Source organism: Piliocolobus tephrosceles, chromosome 1 (genome assembly GCF_002776525.5).
Source record: "Piliocolobus tephrosceles isolate RC106 chromosome 1, ASM277652v3, whole genome shotgun sequence".
Lineage (NCBI taxonomy): Eukaryota > Metazoa > Chordata > Mammalia > Primates > Cercopithecidae > Piliocolobus > Piliocolobus tephrosceles.
The window spans coordinates 33633900-33647806 of record NC_045434.1 but is presented as its reverse complement, the minus strand read 5'-3'; the positions used below and the strand labels follow the sequence as shown (position 1 = coordinate 33647806).

The window sequence follows — 13907 nt, the reverse complement described above, 5'->3', positions numbered from 1 at the left end:
AGGAAGGAAGAATCCAACTCCAAGAAAAAAATCATCTGATTCGAAAAATTTCTGCAAAGACCTTTATCCAGGTGCCATACAGGAAAAAAAAAACTGCCTGCATCTGATATGGGATCTAACTAGAGCCAAGTGTCATGTCTGGTTTTGTGTCATTGAATAACATGGTTAGAGCTGGACAGTTCCTAGAGAAATCTAGTCCCACGATTTGAAGGTGAGAAAGTGAGTTCCAGGGAGCTTACAACAGTCCCATTCTCCAGGCTTCCTGTCCAGTGCTTTCTCTACCCTGCCATCGTTTCTCATCACTGAATCACTCATGCTTTGAGACTCTGTTGTTTTTGCCCTTAAGCGCAATGTCACCAAGCAGAGAAATAGAAATTCAATTATCCTTCTCCTAGTCACAAGTGGATATTTCTATTCCAAATCCCAGCAAGTCAAGAAGATTCTGGTTCCTTGAAAAATGAACCTCCTGTGCTTCTGTTGGATGAAAGCTTTTTGAAATTTTAAGCTATTTTGCTCTAAAGCTTTTGTTCCACATAGTTCTGTGGCCATTGCTCAAGCCTGTTTGGAGAAAGAGGAATGAGAATGAGATGAGAGGAAGCAGCTTTATGGCAATGAGTTGAATACAGGAAACACAATGAGAACTGCATTCCCAATTGTTCTCTGAACATCTTTGCAAAAGAATTTCCTGGCTATGCTGTCTTCCATATTGTTGTTCACTTAGCCAGGCCAATATAGGCACAAACTTCAGGCAAACCATCAACATTTCTGACATCTGTGCTGGCTGACTTCAGGCCCAGCGGGGTGCCCTGTTTTCTGTGGCTCTCACTCTGGGATGCAGGATTTTAGCACTTCAGAACTCCATACCACATGGTCCCTATGGTGAGAGACAGGGAGGCTCAACCAGCTCAGTCCGTGGGCCATTGTTTCCTGGGTTAGTCTCATTTCCTCACTTTCCCTGACTCCTCTCTGCATCTTTCTCCTCTGTCTGTTTTTCATCTGTCCCACATCTTCCTTCACAGATGGCCAGGACATTAATGTGCTCCTGTCATTATGTTTATGAAACACGTCAGGGTCTTTAGAGGATCCCTTTCCACAGACGTTAAGATTTGGGTCACGCTTGATACTAAGGTGAAGATTTGCAGGATAATTAGTGATCCCCTACTGCTATTAACCCCTGACTTAAGCAGGTTATTTTCTTACAAAGATGTTGAAAGTTGATACCGCTGTTAATAGTTTCAGTGAGAAGACCATTATGAAACCATGTGGGAAACTAGACCTACCATCAGTATCTTTCAAACTCTGAAATTAGAAGGAAAAAGAGGAAAGTACAAAAGAACAGAAGAGGGGGTATTTCTATCATAGGCCTATCTTTGGTTAACTTAATGGTAGTAAGTATCTGATAGACAAGACCCATTTGTTATTCTTAGTGTTTGACAGTAGGCTTATCACTACTAAAGTTTGGAGCTTAATCTTTATCACACAGGGAAGCTCATAATGGCTGTTGAGATAGCAGAGGGTGGAGGTGTAGCTAGATTCTATTTTTAGAGATGCCTCTTTTCCTTTCCATTGTATTTCTTTCATAGAGGTTATAAGGCTCTTCATAATACCACACTTAATACAACTGAAAACAACCAGCAAAAGTAATAACCCAGAGACACCCTTCAACCCCCAACAGCAAGTTCCCCTCATAGGAGTACATCTTATTTGTACTCCAACTGATCCAGTTCTTCCCTAACTCTGCTCTATGAAACCCCCTCAGAAACCATACTAGACTTGGTTTGGATAAGGGTTCTTAGACTAACAGCAACTTTGAAACTCCTAATTTAAGCGAAGTCTTTTAATAGTCAGTCATAGCCATCAGGGAGTGTCAACCTCAACCTTGACAGACTGCAGGGTTAGTTCATCAGGTGCCCTCAACATGAGGCTAAAAATGACTAGTTAATGCTTCCTTCTGCCTTGACCTCAGCAATCACAGCAGCCTCATTAGTACTCAGCTGGATTCAGCTTGCACTCAGCCTTGCTAGGAGTGAGAAAGAGTCCCAGAATGCCAAGACTGCTCTAAGCCACACTAAGCCTTCCAGTGAATTAAAGCTATTTGACAATTTTCCAGGTTAAAATTCATATTTGAATTCAAATTGTCAAATTCTTTGAAAGAGGGCATCACAGATCTCGTCCTCAGTGAGGTTGTATTTTGGGGGAAATCCTGATCCTGACATGATGTGTTTTCTTAGCAGCTCAGTTCAGGGACTGCCAGTGTGAAGGAATGCCCAAAGAAGGAACAGGGCACTTGGATGGTATGGGGAAGTTGTAATCCCTGGAAGAGGAATTTTTGAAGCAAAGTTTCCAGTGTCCTAATCTAACCCCACAAAAAGTGCTGCAAGCTCACAATCCACAAGCTAACATTAGAACAATGACTAAGGCTAATCTAAAAGTGATTTCATCTCACTCTTCTTCCCACTGCCTTTCCCTATCCCTGATTATTCTCTACTGCGACTTTCCCTGCCCAAGATCTCATTATTCCAATTCTGTATTGCATGCAGAAGCTCTAAATTATCTTTCTTAGAAACCATGCATCTGTACCAGCATGAATGAGAGTCTTTCTCACCAGCCTGAGGTCCAGTGGGAACATGGCCTAGCTCTTGAAGGCTCTGATCAAATCCTCCCAAGCCTGTCCACCCTGTGTGCAGAGGGAAAGGAGAAGTGGAGTTTGGGTTAGACTTAGAGAAGGTTTGACATGGTTTGAGATATTAAACTTTTCTTTATAGGTGGTCATATGAGGCACACCGTTGTGGACTTAGAGTCATAGAATGTCAAAGTCACAACAAAATCTTCAAGTTCATCGACACAGGTCCTCCTTGTTCAGACAAGAAAACTCAAATCAAGGCAACTCATTCAAGGTTACTCATACCATACGGGGCCTCTTGCACCTCAACTCACTATTTTAGTCACTGCAGAATATAGGATTAGAGTTATGGTAAGACCTTATTGCATCTGGTTTCCTGCCATTCTCTTTCGGGGTCTTTGTAATCATTCTAAATTGTGGCCTACTTCATTCCTCTGTGTAATAAAACCATAGGTGACTTTCCATTAGTTCTGAACTCCTTAAATGGGCATTCACAATGTTCGCAGTTGTCACCAATCTGCATTTTTCACTGCTGTCCTGGGCTATTCTTGTCCACCTCATCCCCCCTGCAGCTTAACCAGACCTCCTGTGGTTCTGCAAACATGTGTTATCCTTCTGTTCCTTTGTACACACTGTTCTCTTCATCTGGAATTGCCTCTCCAATGTTTTCTCCCATTTGGTTCCTTCCCATCCATTTATGCCCTGCCAAGCTCCACTCTGCATTCAGCACTGCTGTTACTGGTTAGAGTACTTCTTCATGGTCATGTCTTAAGTTTCCTATTAGATTGAAATCTCTTTTAGAGTGGGGACCTTGTAACACAATTTGCTGAATGTGGCAAATATAGTGTGCTCCAAAAATATGTATTGTATACAAGAATAACTAGCACCATGGTTTCCATAGATTCTGGGAAGTTCCATTTAGGGGGTGCTGAGGGATGTGAGGTTTGTGGAGGAAAATGGACACACTAGAAGTCAGGATGCCTTCCCTTTCTGGATGTCTCAACCCCACAGCGTGATGAGGGCATTGGTGCTCCTGCCACCTGTGATGACTTGAGATGACTGTGTAGGATCTCATTGAGACTTGACTGTACAGTGTGAAAAAGGTTCTATCTGAGCCTCCTCAGCAACCTCAGCTGGCCTTGGGCGGGCATAACTATCACCTCCCAAATTTGCCTTTGCGAGCCTCATGGCGGGCTTGCATTGATAAATTTCTGAGCATTTCCTCTTCCTGAGATATTCTGCTGGCATCTAGACCAGTATGATTACACTGATGTTCCAAGCTCTGATCTCAGTCCTATTGGTGAGGAAACTCACAAGACACTTACTATGCCATGTGTGGTTTTTCATTGGTTGACCCAGGCAAAATGTAGCATACATAAGTAAGTTCCTGGTTTAGCATTGTAGCGCTTCTGTGTCAGATCTGCCAGGAAAAAGAAAAGCCAAGGAGGAAGCTATCATTAGGTAATATCTTGAAACTGAAAAATGATGGGCACCCTTGGTAGGCATGGTGCCCTCTTCCTTCCATCCTTTGCCCTCTATGGTGAGTCTAGTCCAGGCAGAATCATGAACTCACTGTAAAGATGGGCATGAATAACCCACAGAGAGGTTCTGGGGTTGGTCTGGAAGCTGAGGCCAGAGGCTCTGCTCTCAGCCCACCTCCCATGGAGGTACTTTGTCAAACCTTCACTATACCTGTTCTTCCATTGGTGCTACCATGCCTAGGACCCTGGAGCAGAAGACCTTCTTCCTCATGAAAAACTTGGACTGCTAATAGGTATGGAACTTCTTGAGTAGATGAAATGTTCTGGGATTAGACTGTGGCTGCACAACGTTGTGAATATATTAAAAACCACTGAATTATATACTTGAAATGGGTGAATTTTATGGTATGTGAATTATATCTCAATTTTCAAAGAAATCATGGAATATGAAGACCTAGTACAAAAACTTAAAAGATTGCAACACAGAAACTCCTAAAAGACTACATGGATTTATCTACTCAGATGTGCTCTCTGTCTGTGCATGCTCTGAGATTATGTTGTCTGGTACATGTGTTGGGGGTGGAGGGGACTAATTGTTCATCCACCTCAGCCTTTGTTCTGTGTCAGACTGGGGTGACCTTGATCTAGGAACCTTGTCTTGCTTCCACCATGGAAACAGAGGTAATAAGCCTGACCTACTTGATGAGGATCTCCTGGGAAATAAAAATCTGGTTTGCCAAGTGTTTTAGAGGTATGAGGTGCTAGATCCTTTGGAATAGTTACAGGAAGGGCTGAGTGGCACTCAGATGTGTATGAGATAAATCCTACACTGGGGTGGAACAGGTGCAGGCAGGAGGCTGGAGGTGCCCAGCTGTGAGTGATTTAATTGTCATTAGGTGCTCTGGTAGGAGCTATGACAGCTTGTGATTTTTATGTCTGGGGTTAGGAGACAGAGTTTGGTTTCCGCTGCAATAACAGGACAGGCACTCACAGAGGAGAGTGTGTATCTTGGGAGGAGCCTTTGGGGCTGTGATGTGAAGGCATGAGAAGTGGTTGGAAGGATAAGCACCCGTGTGGGAAATGGAGTTTGTGATTGTCAGGCCTCCTCTGAAGAGTCGTGGGTCACTGCTGCTCCATGCATGCACCCCCACAGACATGCCCACAGATTTCTCTCCACATGGAAATCTGGAAGCCTCCTTAGTGGAAAGAGGGACTCTTTTCCTGGAGAAGTCTGTGTCACAGCCTCGCTTAATAAATGGGGCCATACTTATAGAAAGCCAGGACTGGGGTTCAGGGGATCATCTGTCCTCACACCCTCTGCCCACTACAGCTTCCTGCATGCTTTGTCTGAGTTCATGGACAGCTTAGCAACCCAGTAGGATGACTGAGTCCTTTAGGTAGTTAGGGAGGGGCCAAGGATGGAAGGGAGCTCTGATCCCTTTCTCTTTTAGCCCTGCCTCACACTCTTAATTGTACCTTCTCCCTCGTCTGTGGGATGGTAGGACAAGACGGAATCATTATCAGTGTCTTTTGAGACAGGCTAATGACCTGTGGCTCATATAAAACCTTCTCATTGCCCTGCCCTTAGTGGACCAGCTGATATTCTTCCTTTTCTTTATCCTTATTCTCCTATTAATGCCTGAACATACTTCCCCTACTTCTCTACCTGTTGAAAGGAAGTCCACTTGCCCATCAAACCCATTACCAGTATCATCATCCTCAGAGGCTACTTTCCTCCCCTCTTCTACCCTCTACCCAGATGAGATTACTCTTTTCTTCTTCTGTGTTCCCACAAAACTTTGCCACTGGTGTCACACTTATCACATTCACTCATGGTGGGCTGCTTTGTAGAATTTGTTGAGGATCTTATTTAGATTAGTATCTGAGTGCCTGGGACAGTGCCTGTGCATAATACATGGCCAATTCATGCCTGTTGAATAAACAAACCAATCGATAAATAAATAACATCAATTGTGCCCTCCCACAAATACTGAAATATATTTATAAACTCCATAAATACTTAAAATTGTTTTCCTTTTTATGGTTGTGGTACTTGATGAGAGAACACATTCTAAGTGTGTCTTATTAAATCTCTTTTATGTCTGTGAAATTATTATTTGTTTTTGGCCAAAGGTAATAAATTTTTGAAGAAGCCTTACCTTTAAAAAAAAAAAATGGCCAGGCCATATGGCTCATGTCTCTAATCCCAGCATTTTGGGAGGCCAAGGTGGGAGGACTGCTTAAGACCGGGAGTTCAAGACCAGCCTGGGCAACGTATGGAGATCCTGTCTCTACAAAAAATAAAAAATTAACTAGCTGGGCATGGTGAGGTGTGTCTGTGGTCCCACCTACTTGGGAGGCTGAGGTGGGAGGATTGCTTGAGCCCAGAAGGTTGAGGCCACAATAAGCCGTGATTGCACCACTGCTCTCTAGCCTAGATGACAGAGCAAGATCCTTGCTCAAAAATAAAAAGCCAGAAAAAAAAGAAAAAATTTGTAAAGCAATGGCTTATTAAATATGTGTTCAGCAGAATACTAGTTCCCTAGAAATTTGGGAGAGACGAGGTTAATCAGGTTTTTCTGCTGTGTTATGTCTCAGAGCTTTGATACAATATTGCTTGAGAATGCCAAAAAGAGGAACATACACACGGTGTATTTTGCAGTACTACCTTAGCACCAACTACAGTGCTGAGGCATAGTCAGTTTTAGTATTTTGCTATTACATCATTGATGCTTGTCTCGTGCCTCAGTCTCCATCCCTGAGAACCAAGTGAGTGTATCTGTGATAAGGGCCCGATTCTTCACTGTCTTCTTCATGTATACCATCTCTGCTGTGCAAAACTGAAGAAAAAAAATTAAAGGGAATTAAAACATTACTTTACCTGTCACAGCAAGTTAGCAAACATCTCCAGTGGACTATGCAGCAAATGATTGTGGTTTTAGAAATAACCTGCCGGCCCCAGTTGCTCTGCAGTAACCTCCCAGGACTATTCCATAAATGCCAGTTGTCTGCATAGTAATTACCAACTCTCTCCTTGGCAAATTTACTGGTATGTCTAGGAATAATTGCTGGGGAACTCATACTTTCAAACTTACAAGAGGCAAACAACCTTGCATTTACCTCGGGGGGTTATCAGGTATTCAAACTGAGCTGTGTAAAAGATCATAGAAATAAGGGAAAGAACTTGAATTTTCACCTTGATATTTTTCTCAATGGGTGAGAGCCTGGCTCACGAGATTTGTGGTGGAAAGACCTACGGGAGATAATTGTCTTCTTCTCAGGGTCTCTTCTCTTCCTTGTGGTTTGGAGTAGCAGTAAAATCTGACCTAACTATACACTCTTGGAAACTTCTGTTGGCTTCAGACAAAACTGGCTAATTGGTACAAGTGGTGAGGAAGAAGATGAAAAACTTGGTCCCATCCAAATTCTCACCTGTGCCTTTGGTGTTCATCTTCTAGAGATCTCAGGGAACACAGAGGATATCCCTTTGGTGCGCTGGAGGCAGCAGTGGCTGGAGAATGGCACTTTGCTTTTTCACATTCATCACCAAGATGGTGCTCCAAGCCTTCCTGGACAAGACCCCACTGAAGAACCCCAACATGAGTCGGCAGAAGAAGAGCTGAGGATCCTCCACATCTCAGTCATGGTAAGAGCAGCACAGCCTCAGCCTCTCAGGCCATAGCTTATGTGACCTTGACATTAAGGGTCTTGGTGTCATAGATACCACTGTATCAGACCCAACTCTGTAATGATCATTGATCATGTTAATAAGCAAATTTCCCATTTGTGGGAAATGCATCCACTTGTGATGTAAGTGATAATTCCAACTATTTCTAACAGTACCATTCCCCGACTGTTTTCTCTAGGAACATGCTCAGATATGAAGAAACTTTAACAAACCAGAGATAATATTAGATTGGGGCAGCCAGGCACAGTGACTCACACTTGTAATCCCTGCACTTTGGGAAACCAAGGTGGATGGATCACTTGAGGCCAGGAGTTCAAGACTAGCCTAGCCAACATGGTGAAACCCCATCTCTACTAAAAATACAAAAATTAGCTGGGCACACCTGTAGTCCCAGCTACTTGGGAGGCTGAGACCTGAGAATTGCTTGAACCCAGGAGGCTGAGGTTGCAGTGAGCTGAGATTGCACTTCTGCCTGGGTGACAGAGTGAGCCTCTGTCTCAAACAACAACAACGACAAAATTAGATGAGGGTAATGGATTGTCATAGATGGGAATTATCCAATTAGTATATTGGAGAATCTTAGAGTAGTTGCTCCACAAATGTTTGTTAAATGACTGACTCTCCAAGCTGCTTGCTGCTACCAAGTTCTCTTTTCTCTTTTTCCAGCCAGGAGGAAGCCAGTAAACTGGCTTTCTCTCCTCTTACAATAGATGGCATGTCAATAGACACTTGCACTTCTCTCTAGCTCAACTCAGATCCTTTACTATTAACATTCCTTCTCCTACTTAGAAATTTCAAGCCTCAAAAAACGTTGGAAGGTTCTTTCTAACACTCTAGGAACTTGTATTCTAGAATCTCACTGGAAAGTAAGTGCTATCATGGCAGGCCAGGGTTTTTGTTTAGTATTGTTTTGTTTACTGATGTGTCCCCAGCACCTAGAACAATGCATTCACACAGTTGATACTTCATTAATATTTGTGGAATAAATGAATGAATTTCCCAGTGAAGAGATGAATAAAACCTGTTACACTTGGTATTTTATGTGCTGATATTGTGTTGGTAAACAAACACATTGTCTGCTCTTAGGATAGCTTAATAGCAGGTTGAGACCTGACTGATTATTTATGAGCCATGTATATGGGAGGGTGTAGATTATTTCACTGTTAGGAAACTCAACACAGAACCAACCTGAGTCTTAGTTGAAACCTTATTTCATCTGTTGCTCTAGTACCATCACTACATGCTATTTAGTTTTGTATATAAGACTGAGGGAAACTGAGTGCATTTTAGATGTAAAAGAATGTCCATTATCCAGAGATGGAAAATTTCTCTATAAAATCTCTGATAAATCTCAAAATGTAAGCCTTCTATTTCTTCCTCAACCCGCGTCCCCATAAGTAACTGGCTTGACAGGTTATCTGCATGTACACGAGGCACTTTGTTTAAACTATATGGTGGAGAAAAGAGTTCTTGAATTGCAAATGTTGAGCCTTAATATCCAGATAAGGCCAGATGTCAGGCAGGTAAATGAGGTTGCTATTACTCACATTTACAAATTAATCAAGGTTTATAGCATAGGAGTTACAGTACTTGCATGTCCTTATTAAAGAACAGTGTTTTTCCTCCTTGGGAAGGTTGTCTTCTTTTTTGTAGCTTGTAGTGTCCAGAGAGTGGCAGGATTCAGGCAGGTCAGCTGAATTGACCCTGGCATTGACTGGAGTGATTAAGTTAGAGGCCAGATGGTCTTCACATTTATAATATGGTCTGACTAAAAAGAAGGGCACAATGGTGGATTTCTCGCCAGCCATCCACATCCTGCCATTGGTGTGGGAAGCAAGGGTGGTCATGGGTGGTTCTGTTTTGTTTTGGTTCAAGACCATTTCAAAGAACCAGTCTTTGTCACACTGATGAAATGTTTAAGATAAAGTAAGGTGTATAGAGATTTCCAAAAATAAATATTGCGATTATATTTTAAGGAAGGACCCTAAATAGAAGAAGTTGAGACAAGCAATATGTCAGAAGAGGAGTCTAGGGAGGGCTGGGGGCATATTGCGAGAATCTGCGGAAAGACAAACAGCCTGAAACTTGTACTTGTTGCTGCATTGTATCTTCAGTGTAGGAGGCACCCTACCATCTATCCCTGGAATTAGGTGCTCAGTAAGTTCTCTAGAGGAGTGTGTGTGTATGTGTGTGTGTGTGTGTGTGTGTGTGTGTGTGTGTGTATGTTTGTGGGTTGGGTATACTGCTGGGTGGATGGGTGCACCAAAATCTTACAAATCACCACTAAAGAACTTACTCATGTAACCAAACACCATCTGTTCCCCCAAAACCTATGGAAATAAAAAATTTTAAAAATATATATGCTGATCAAAAATGCCAAAGACTTTAGGAAATAGGTTGTGCCCTTAAAATAAAACAACCTCTGTGAAAAACCCTACATTGTAGTGTTTTTTTCAAATGAGATCCCCTGAGCAAGAATTAATGGACAGTGGACACTGAAATGGAGAAAGAACAAGAGTCAACTTAAAACTTATCTCTGAGACCTCTCCTTCATATGCTACTTGTCACCCGTGGCAGACTGCCAATGATATTTTATTTTTCAAATAAAATGGAAGAGAAGATTCCTTCAGCTTAATTTTAATTTATTCCCTTTTGTTTTTAACCAGGCTAAAGAGACAGAGGACGAAAGGGCATAGGCAAATGTAAGGGTGGGAAAGACTTGTGTTGTCTTTGGGTTGGCCTCTTGTATGCGGACAGACCAACATGTCCATAAAAATATCAGGAAGGCCTTTGACTTCCACAGAACAGGAATCTCAGGATGAACTGGAGATATAAATATTTCCTCCCTACCCCCTCCTTTCCCTGTCAAAGATGGTTTGGTTAGTGGAGCCTAATGCAGCCCACCTAGACGTCTCATTGTCCTCCATTACCATTCCATACACACACCCCACACGCTGCCTTTCTCATCCTTGGGATTCTATTCTAGAAACAGTTTCAAAGTCTGAAGTTGTGTATCTGCCTTCAGCTTAGAAATCAAGCCTGAGGGTATCCTGTTTGAAGATGTTGTTCCTGGAGTCTCTGATGGCTTCCTCTTAAGAGACTCAAGTGTTGGTAGACTGTATTTGGCACACTTTATACCATACCCTTTGGAGGAAAGGTAGGCAGCTAATTGAGGCAACTGGATAACAGCATTATAAATGCCAGAAGATAGCAAAATTCTTTGATTTGTAACAATATTGAGTGGTGAAATACACTTAAATGAAATCTTATTACCCAAACCCCTTTAGTTATGAAATAACAATAGCAAAACTATTTTTCATTAACTCTAATGATCAATATGGATACAGTTTTCAAATTGGATCAAAATAGCATAATTGGAAAAAGAGAAAAGATAAAGTGATTATTGAAACATGAATACATCCAACCTTTTCCCTTCTGTTAAGAAAATGTATAATTAAAAGCTTAACTAATAATCTTAAATATTCCCAATATGTGCAAGAGGGAATTAATGGTTTTATGAAAATCTTAAAGTTTACATCTCTCTCATTTTGTATGTATACTTTTTAATCCATATTTCCTCAATGCAGAGACCACTGTTTATTTCTATATTTTGCATATATTATGTTTTGTTTTAAACACAAAATATAAGAAATGAGAGAATGAGAAGTAAAAGAAACCTTATTTGGACCCTTATGGCATTCTATGAATCAGAATTTGCAAGTTCTCTTTTATACCATGCCCAGTATAAATCAACCATCAGCAAAATTGTGGGCTTGCAGAAAACCAATACCCCAGCTGGGAGCTGGGCATTTTAAAACTTTGAAAAACCTTTTTCTTTTATTATTTTTCAATCACATCCTAAAATTTTTGAATTATTTTTTTCCAAAGAGGTACCATTTCTTCAATAATTGGATTTCCCTTCTGAAATCTTACGTTATTGCTTTGAGGGTCAAATGATGTATTTTAACCTGCTTGCATGATTCAAACTTGGCTGAAGATATTTATTTCAAATTTTGCAAGATAATTGACATCAGAACTATGAAAGTACACAAGGATACTCTTTTGCAAACTCTTGAACAAATGAAAGCAGATTCAGCAAATGAAAACTGAGTATGAGTTTAAACCAAAAGTCAAGCAATTTGTCAGTTATAAGGCAAATGGTTTACTCCATAGAAGACCAGGCTTCAATATGACTTCATGTCAGATATTCAGACTCTGTGTGGATTTAAATTTTCATATTGTACTTGTGCTAATTTACCATACTATGTACATTTTTCTTCTTAAAGTATGCAAACGAGTTTAATGGTGCGCAGTAGAATTTAAATGTATTGTCTATATATTTCATCTTTTTAATTAAAGATGGCAGTGTTAATAGATTTCCTATATGCATATAAGTTGGTTAAGTACATTTTTCACAGCAAGTAGCCTTTCTAAAATTCTTTGGAGATATATATATATATAAGTGTGTGTGTATATATGTGTATATATATATATGAAATTTTTCTGTATTGATAACTCCCACTGGTAGAGAATATCTTTTGTGGTTCAGCCTTCTTAGGCACTGTTGTGGGGAAAAAAATCTTAGTAGCCCCAGCTGTTTGTGGCTCCTTGGCCAGTATCTGGAGACCCCCATGGCCTTCTACTGCTGGCTGCCATCAGAGGCCTTAGCCTGCCCCCAGGCTCCCTGTGTCTGGGATCTCCAGGTGAATCCAATGTACAGAGTTCACTCCTGGGAGAAACAATGTTGGGAACAAGATTTGGAGACAAAAGAGGCTGTAGGTGCCATTATACAGTCCCAGAGTTCAGCAAATAGAATGGGCACTGTGGGAAAGTGCCAGTATGGAAAAGTAGTATTTGGGGCTGAGTCACTACAGAGCCCACAGAACACACCTATGGGAGCCTCCACGATCATGTTTCCAGGGCTGCATAACAACTTTCTACCAAAGCCTCAACCTTGCCCTTACTGTTATATACAAGTTCATTCAGTCCAGTTGCCTGACCATCGCGTGTGAGTTTGCTTGAGGCCGTGCCTCATTTCATTCCTAGAGCACAGCCACTTCCAATGTAGAGAGGACCAATTCTAAGCGTGGCGGTCACTGTGTGTCATCAACACTATTAGGTTCTTATTAAGTGTCTGTGGGCCCAGGAGAGAGGGTTAGATGTCTTTTTTGTCAGCACCTTTTGCCTTCGCAGATCTGTTACAAAAACTCATTAACAAATTTATTAATCAAGGTCACTTTTGCATCTTTATGGTCAATTTGTAGTATTTGTTTCATTCAACTTAGGATACCCTAATTTATCAGAACCAATCCTTCTCATCTTTAAGCAACAAATGGAGACATTTAAGCATGTTGTGTGTTCCTAGAAAGGACAGAGATAGAGCAATAAGTCAGAAAGAACAAAAAGACAGGTCTTGATTTGGTTCAAAGAAGACTTTTCTTGCAATCCAAGCCATCCTTCATGGGGCCAAACTGACTTACTGGTCATACTGCCCACATTCCAGGGTCATCACTGTCTATTTTACCTTCCATTAGGAAAGTTGTGGGCAGTTCCTAAGATAATCAGTAAGATCTCTTGAAACAAAACCTCTTTGCTCTTTGTTTCTCTCTGAAATGCTGATGTGCAAAAGCCTGGAGATGCCAGGGTCCATTTGGGGACTATGTCAAGTGCCAACTAAGGTTTGGCTTACAAACCTCCCTCACCTGGCACCATGGGATGCTCTGCATCTCTTGCCAAGACGCATCGGGCATAGGTATACATGAATTCATTTGCCATTTGGGTTGTTCATCTATTCTGTTCTTGTTTGGTGCCCTTTCGTATTCCAGTAAAGTGAGAGCTGAGATATAGTGGAGGGATATAGTTGGAAGAGTGGACTTCATATGCTGGCTTTACCACTTTAGGTAATTTGCTGGGCTTTTTGGAAGTTTCATTATCTCGCCTATAAAATGAATGCACTGGTCAGGCTTTTTAGTTTTAGAGAATGGAGATCCACTGACGCCTTCTGTGTAATAGAGTTGTACTGTAGAAATTCGTATGGAGATAAAGGAGACAACGCTCTCCTGATTTTGAAAAGTATATTCAAAGAGCAGATTTTCATGAAGGCTGGAACTGGGAA

At 41.4% G+C, this 13907-nt stretch overlaps 1 protein-coding gene across 3 annotated transcripts in view; it reads left to right on the top strand.

Moving 5' to 3' along the window:
• The window catches only part of ASTN1 (astrotactin 1), a 320502-nt gene that overhangs the window by 106982 nt on the left and 199613 nt on the right, over positions 1-13907 (top strand). For all 3 annotated transcript variants that reach the window (XM_023231254.1, XM_023231253.2, XM_026447749.1), the window contains exon 2: positions 7563-7750. In XM_023231254.1, the coding sequence (XP_023087022.1) occupies positions 7563-7750 (188 nt within the window). The remainder of the gene's footprint in view (positions 1-7562; positions 7751-13907) is intronic.